The sequence below is a fragment of the Phragmites australis genome, chromosome 1 (genome assembly GCF_958298935.1).
Source record: "Phragmites australis chromosome 1, lpPhrAust1.1, whole genome shotgun sequence".
Lineage (NCBI taxonomy): Eukaryota > Viridiplantae > Streptophyta > Magnoliopsida > Poales > Poaceae > Phragmites > Phragmites australis.
This window is the reverse complement of record NC_084921.1, coordinates 39,626,784-39,634,549: the sequence shown is the minus strand read 5'-3', so window position 1 is coordinate 39,634,549 and position 7,766 is coordinate 39,626,784. Positions and strand designations below refer to the sequence as shown.

General features: G+C 46.6%; 1 protein-coding gene across 1 annotated transcript; it reads left to right on the top strand.

Annotated features, from left to right (window-relative positions):
* Positions 1 to 605: 605 nt before the first annotated feature.
* LOC133918652 (UDP-glycosyltransferase 88B1-like) lies at positions 606 to 2,374 on the top strand. Its single transcript, XM_062362628.1, has one exon. The coding sequence runs from the start codon at positions 689 to 691 to the stop codon at positions 2,123 to 2,125; it is 1,437 nt and encodes a 478-aa protein (XP_062218612.1). The 5' UTR covers positions 606 to 688; the 3' UTR covers positions 2,126 to 2,374.
* The last annotated feature ends 5,392 nt before the right edge of the window (positions 2,375 to 7,766 follow it).

The window sequence follows — 7,766 nt, the reverse complement described above, 5'->3', positions numbered from 1 at the left end:
GTGACACCATGTGAATGATCTATTTCTAAACAACGTTTTTTAAAACTTCATTTGTAAAATACATTTTTGAAAAGGGTAAAAAAAAAAGTAAAAATTCCCACGGCCACGGTCACATACACGCGAACGACGCACGTGACAAAGGTTGAGCGAAAAGCCCAGGAACCATGCATATATGCACGTGAAAATTGAAGGGAATTTGTTAGATGAACAAAGCGACTTTTTACGGCCAGATGCACACCACCTGACTTGCTGGGGTCAGTGCGTGTTAGTCAAGCGCGGGAGCAAATTATATGGCATGCGGGACCCGCAGCGATTCCATTCGTCATCGGTGACGTTGCCGCATCTCGTTCATTACCGAAGACGGCTATGATCTTCTTGTCGATCGGGACGGATCAAGATGGACAGTTGTCACTGCCAATGTTCAAGGTGCTCACGTCGCCAGAGTGCTTACCCAGAGGCTCGGAAAAAAAATCGCGATAGTGCTGGTAGAGTGACCCCTTTGGCTCGTTCTGTGTGGTGTGAATCCTGGACAGTAGGGGAAAGCGACGACACAGTGGCCACCGGCCAGCTGCGTCGGAGTGGCGCCTCTATAAAGTGTCGGCCTCGTCACGATATCACTCACAGCAGAAACACGCCATCCACCGCACAACGCACTAGCCAAACGTTGCGTACGCAATCGTTCAGGGAAATGGACGGCGCTGCAACAACCACCGCGACGAGGTCCCGGAGGCCGGTGGTTCTGTACCCGTCGCCGGGGATGGGCCACCTGGTCTCCATGATCGAGCTCGGCAAGACGCTCGGCGCGCGCGGGCTTGACGTCACCATCGTCGTCGTCGACCCGCCCTACAACACGGGCGCCACGGGGCCCTTCCTCCACGGCGTCTCCGCGGCCAACCCGTCCATCTCCTTCCACCGCCTCCCCAAGGTCGACCTCCCGCCCGTGGCGTCGAAGCACTACGAGGCGCTCACCTTCGAGCTCATCCGCGTCTCCAACCCGCACCTCCGCGACTTCCTTGCCGCCGCGTCCCCGGTCGTCCTCATCGTCGACTTCTTCTGCAGCATAGCGCTCGGCGTCGCCAGGGAGCTCGGCGTGCCCGCCTACTTCTTCTTCACCTCCGGCGCCGAGGTCCTGGCGTTCTTCCTGCACCTCCCGGTTCTGCACGCGCGGACCACGGCGAGCTTCCGGGACATGGGGGAGGAGCTCGTACACATGCCGGGCATCCCGCCGTTCCCGGCGACGCACGCCATCCTGCCCATCATGGAGCGTGACGACGTGGCCTACGATGGCTTCCTGAACGTGTGCACCGACCTCTGCCGCTCCCAGGGCATCATCGTCAACACGTTCTACTCGCTCGAACCGCGCGCCGTCGACACCGTCGTCGCCGGGCACTGCACGCCGCCCGGCCTCCCGACGCCGCCCGTCTACTGCATCGGGCCGCTGATCAAGTCGCAGGAGGTGGCCAGGGGCGGCGAGGAGTGCCTGGCGTGGCTGGACACGCAGCCCAAGGCCAGTGTGGTGTTCCTCTGCTTCGGCAGCATCGGCCGGTTCAGCGCGGAGCAGATCAGGGAGGTGGCCACCGGGCTGGAGGCGAGCGGGCAGCGGTTCCTCTGGGTGGTCCGGACCCCGCCCAGCGACGACCCGGAGAAGAAGTTTGAGAAGCCACCGGAGCCGGACCTGGACGCGCTCCTCCCGGAGGGCTTCCTGGGCCGGACAAAGGACAGAGGCCTCGTCGTCAAGTCGTGGGCACCGCAGCGGGACGTGCTGGCGCACGCGTCCGTGGGCGGGTTCGTGACGCACTGCGGGTGGAACTCGGTGCTGGAGGCGGTGATGGCGGGCGTGCCGATGCTAGCGTGGCCGCTGTACGCGGAGCAACGGCTGAACCGGGTGTTCCTGGAGAAGGAGCTGCAGCTGGCCGTGGCGGTGGAAGGGTACGACAGCGACAAAGGTGTCGTGACGGCCGAGGAGGTGGCGGCGAAGGTGCGGTGGCTGATGGACTCCGACGGCGGGAGGGTGCTTTGGGAGCGGACGCGGACGGCCATGCGGCAGGCGAACGACGCGCTGCGCGAGGGCGGGGAGTCGGAGGCGACGCTGGCCGGGCTGGTCGACTCGTGGAGGAGCGCGTGACGTGGTAAAGGCGGCTTCTCTCAGACTATCAACATCCCGTGGACGAGGTAGCTTTTGCTGGGTGGAAATAGGACTCTCTCCGCCCTTAGAGTTGGGTGTTTATTACCCGCAGACATGGATTTCCCTCTAATTGGTCGTGGAAGTAAACACACGGCCGGTCGTTAGCGTGCGACTTCAGTTTCACCTGTGTGATTTGAGTGTTTTGCTCTTGCAAAAAAGGAATAAAGTATGCATTCCATTTGGAGGTAACTCGCGCTGTTTGACTGCTGTACTAGAATAGATGCTCCGTTGTCATTAACAGAAATCGCAAGAGATTGGCGATTGAGACGGCAAAAAATGTACACATAGTTGGTTTACATTCTCTACTGTATAAAATATATATATTGTATTTCACATCTCATCTTCTCTCACTCTTCTCACATCTAATTAAAAACTTATAAAATTTAAATAATTTATTCACTTTTAACATCTCTTCCCATCCTTCAATCTTCTCGTCTTATTACGGCTGCATATATAAAATCTACTGTACTAATAAAAATAAATAAATAAATTAGGAGAAAAATTAACGGATAATCTTCTACTCCTTTTTATATCTCATCTAAAATCAAACTATAGTATTACTCCTCACGTATTCATTCGGTGATGTTCCCATAGCGTATCACGTCTCCACACTCTGAGTTTATGTTTGATGTTACCACGTTCAATATTTATATTTGTGTTTTCCTTACAACATACATGCACTTAGCTAGTATTTTTAAGAGGAAGTAGCCAAGTTTAGTGTGGAGCTTTTTTATTTTAATATTTCAAAAATAACAAATTTGTAAAACTAGACGTCCATTTGAAAAAATATATATAAATAGACTATTATTGTCTGTTGCAAGAGCGACAACAAGACGTTATCCTTCCAATAGACGATAGGTTAAAAAAACATTATGTTTCATTACTTTTAAAATTCAAAACACTATCAAAATAGTTATAGAAATTTTTGAAAAAAATATATTGTAGAGGATACTATAATATATCTCTCTAAAAAAATTTCAACCCAAACAATTACCTTTAGAATGAAAAAAGGACAAATTTTATTAAAATTGAGAAACAAATTTTGAAATTTGTCTTTTTGTTCTCATTTTATAGATTATATTTTTGTTTTAAATTTTTTTAAGCTAGATCATAGTATCCTCCGCAACATATGTTTTTTCAAAAATTTCATTACTATTTCAATAGTCTTTTTGAATTTGGAGAGCAATAGAATGCAGTGTTTTTTAACCCGTCGTCTATTGAAAATATGACATCTCCATTTTTTTAAAGATGTCACATGTTAGAAGATCGATATCTTGTTGTCGCCCTTCCAACAAGAGATATTAGGCTATTGATACAATTTTTTACAAATTAACATCTAGTTTTACAATTTTTTATTTTTAAATATAAAAAATAAATTAGTTTAGTGTGAGATGAGTGGGCTCAAGTAGCCCAGACTTGTGAGCTGCACGGACCAGCCCAAACAGCTTCCTCGTTGCAGGCTCTCTATTTAAGTGGGCTCGGCAACTAAATCTACATGCGACGGCCCGACTAGAGCTGAATCGGCTTGACCCGACCCCATGTAACTTGTGGGCCAATCTCATCGTGATACAGCAGAGGCCTTCCTTCCTCCACAACAGGTGGCACGGCGGCGCTGGCATGGTGCCAACCAGATTTTTATTTATTTATTAAATATTTTTCAAAATTAGTAGAAATATGTATCTATTTTTAAAAATTAATAAAAATAAGTGTTTGTCAACTTATGCAATAAATTTGTCTGTTATTTGACGTGACATGCCAATAAATATGAATCATCTATGCCTGTTATTTGACATGATATGCTAACTTGGACAACAGAGGGTCTTCTCATGCGGGCATGCCACGCCAAATATCGCCCTCGGTCCATTAATATGGGCGGGCAATCCATATTTATCGCTCATACAACGAACGACAAGTGCATAATTTTGTTAATTTTGAAAAGATACATATATTTCTATTATTTTAAAAATAAAAAGTATATAAATTAAAAAAATCCGTGCCAACTATCTGGTTCGGTTCCATCGGATGCGTTCTTTTCATTTAGTCGCCTAGCTGCAAACCTATGAAATATATGTACACCACACGCAAGTACAACCCCATTCACTCGTCCCTAATTTTATTTTTGAAAGAACCTAACTTAATTAATAATAATGCAAGCAAGTATATAAGTATCTGTTAGAGATGATTCCTGATAATAAATCTAAGGTATATCGGACGACATGCATATTGATCTATGTTTCTTGTGGGTGTGTACCGAACGAATTCAAAAACACAGAGATTTTATCCAGTTTTAGGCCTCTGTGGGATAATAGTCATACGTCATGTGTATTTTCTTATTTAGTATGTGAAATGGTTACAGAGTATTCCTTATCTCCTTTTCTCGAACCATCCTGCTCCCTTTATATAGCAGAGAAAAGAGAAATACATACAAACAAACCATGCCAAACAACGCGGTAGACCTACCCTGGACGAAGCCAACCACCTCTAGCCCATCATGACGTCGGATAACCATGTTCGCTCTGCTCTGATCATCCTGCACGTCCAGTCTCATCAACGAACGTCGTCACGCTCTTCGGACAGGCTATCTCGTAGTATTAAATGATGTGGGACGGATAACTACTCCATCACGCCTTCCCACGGCATCGCTCACCGAAAGAGTGTCTTGAAAAAAAAACACTTAAGTAGATGGCATTAAATGCGTCATAACAGCAAGGGTTGGTTCATGACGTCGGATAAGCATGTCCGCTCTACTCTAGTCGTCCTGCACGACCAGTCTAGTCCTCGAACGTCGTCACGCTCACCGGCAAGGCTATCTCGTAGCATTAAATGATGTGGGACGGATAACTACTCCATCACGCCTTCCCACGCCATCGCTCACCGAAAGAGAGTGCCTGGGAAAAAAACACTTGAGTAGATGGCATTAAATATGTCCTAACAGCAAGGGTTGGTTGTAGGGTTTCTGTCTGTGCCCAGAGGGCTGGTCGCATGAGCCCCCTGTTACACGATGAGTCCTATAGTATTGGAAATATCTATTGTCAGTTGATATTTGGCGGTGTGGGGCGTGGCCTATAGGGCACCTCTTATCTATTACACCGACAGTAGTCCCTAAGCTTCATCGTGCATAGGGTGAACAGAGTAGTTTGCCATAGTAGACTGTGGTCATTGCGCGACGAGTGGTCGTTGACGTAACCCGCTTTTGTGGTCGACTTAGGAAACCACATCCTGATGGGAGCTTAAATGTCTGTGGGGAGAGAGAGAGAGAGAGAGAGAGAGAGAGAGAGAGAGCTCACGTGGGAGAGAACATGGGAGAGATAAACATTAATTGCCATCAGATCCGAAGAAATTTTGGTTCCCCACACACGACCTTTCAAATTTTTAGCAAACCAGACCTCGCGGCAGTCCTTTAAATTAGAGTGCCGATAGTTCCCTATGAATCCTTTCATCGTCTCCCTTAGTCTCCAAGATTTTATGCTCAGAGCTATTCGTCTCTGTCTCCATTCTTGCCCGCACAACACCTTCCATTGTCATCTGATAGCGCGCACCAACAAAGAGCCCGCCTTCCCCAAATCCAAGTGCCGACGAAGGGGGCAATGGAGAAGCGACCGGGTGTCACAATCCGACGGGAGGCGGTCCTGCTACTACCTACTGGGATGAGCTAGCTCTCGCTTGGACTGACGTAGTGACTCGATTTGGGGCTAAACCCAATTAGGCCAGGAGGGTACACCTTCCTTTCACACACCTGGCCATTCCTTTCGCTTTCACGGGCTCATCCATTCTTTCGGTCACACATCCATTTGATCGCGCCAAAATTCCATCACCTAAACGGTCGACTAGGCGCGTGCCTTGCCGCCTAATCGCGTCCAGGTAACGTCCAGCGGTGTCGTTTAGACCGTTTTTGATCGTCAAGACGGGTTTTCGTCTAGAGCTGCTCCTAGGGCCTAAACTTGACGTCAACCAGCAGACTAGCATCTAGACATCGTCTAGATGAGTTAGACACGCATCTAGGCGAACACTGCCTAAACCCTTATCCAGTGATTAAAATCCTAACAAATCTACCCATCCAGATCATAAGCAACCTCCCCATCTCCAAATAAAATCTTGCAATACAACGTGTATGCCATTCCTACCCATGATTAATAAAAAAACTATACTATTATTTCCACCTACAACAACTAAATCTGGAAAAAAAAAATACTAAATTGTAACTACTACATATAAAATAACAATCCATAAAAAACTTAAAATATTGTAACAGTGACTACCACTTTCAATTAATACTAACTATCAAATCCTAAGTCTAATTATTACTCTATCTTGCTCAAAAATCTAGATATGATATTAGTACAAGTAACTCCAATTATCTCTGCTAACCTAGATCTGATGGCTAATCTATATGTAACAACCATAATTCCTAAAACCAAAAAATAAATAAAAACTTATTCAAAAGAAATTAAAAAGAGTTTTGCAAAATTAAATAAATCCCTAAATGTGTATTTATGCTTTATACATATAAGAATATATGTGGATATATGTGTTATGTGTATAAATACATACATACATACATACATATATATATATATATAAAATAAATATATATTTTGATTGCTTGATTGATTTTGTGAGCCAATATAAGGATATATATAGTATATACATGTATAAGTATGATATACAGGTGTATATAAATGAGAGAGAATAGAATGGAAAAAGAAAAGCTTTTTGTGTTAAAGGACTAAAGCCCATCTCACCTCCCTCTCCTCTCTCTGTTTCGGCCCAACCCAACTGGCCTAGCCAAGTTAGCCCACTGCTCTCTCCTCTCTTCCCTCCCTCTCTGCTTCAGCTCGCAGAGCAGCATCAGCTGGCCGCCGCTCGTGTAGTCACCGTTGTGTCCGAGTCAGAGATCGGCCGCCCAACCGCCAAACGGGATCGTTGAGCCTCTAGAAGCTAAAGCCTGGACCAATTTTGCTAGAGCCTAAGCCAATCACAAGATGTGCACAAGAGTTCAACCACTAGTCGCATGAAGTTCCAATCAAATTCGCGGGTTTGCGTTGGAGTTAAGCCAAGCAGCAAAGGAAGGAAGAATCCAGAGGCTAAGCGTGAACTTTTTCCCAAGAGATAGACTCGAGCATGTTTGAATTGCCAGAATTGAGTTCGGACCGCCGCCATCACCCCTTTTCAAATCCAAGTAGAATTAGAGATAAGAGAACCACCCGCCTATAAATATGTGTCCCTATGCCCTTCCCAGATCATCCCGGGCCTTTTCCCCATCTTGTCGAGAAATCATCACCAGAGCTCATCGCCGTGGGAACCAAAGCTTCAAGCTGTCGCCTACCGTCTCTAGCCTCAACTGCACAACGTCAACGACCACTCTTAGCCCAGCTCTGTCCATTGTGAGCACGTGGTCATTTTCCACCGCTCGTCGGAGCGTTTGGAGCACAGCAACGAGCTGTTCGCCTCTTGCCGGTGACACGCCACCATAGGAACCCTCTGAGCCGCTGTCATCGTCGTCGGGAGCGAAGAAGACCGAAGTGAGCCTTCTGATCCGAAACCAATGGGCGAGATTAGATCTGCATACCCCTTTGGTTTT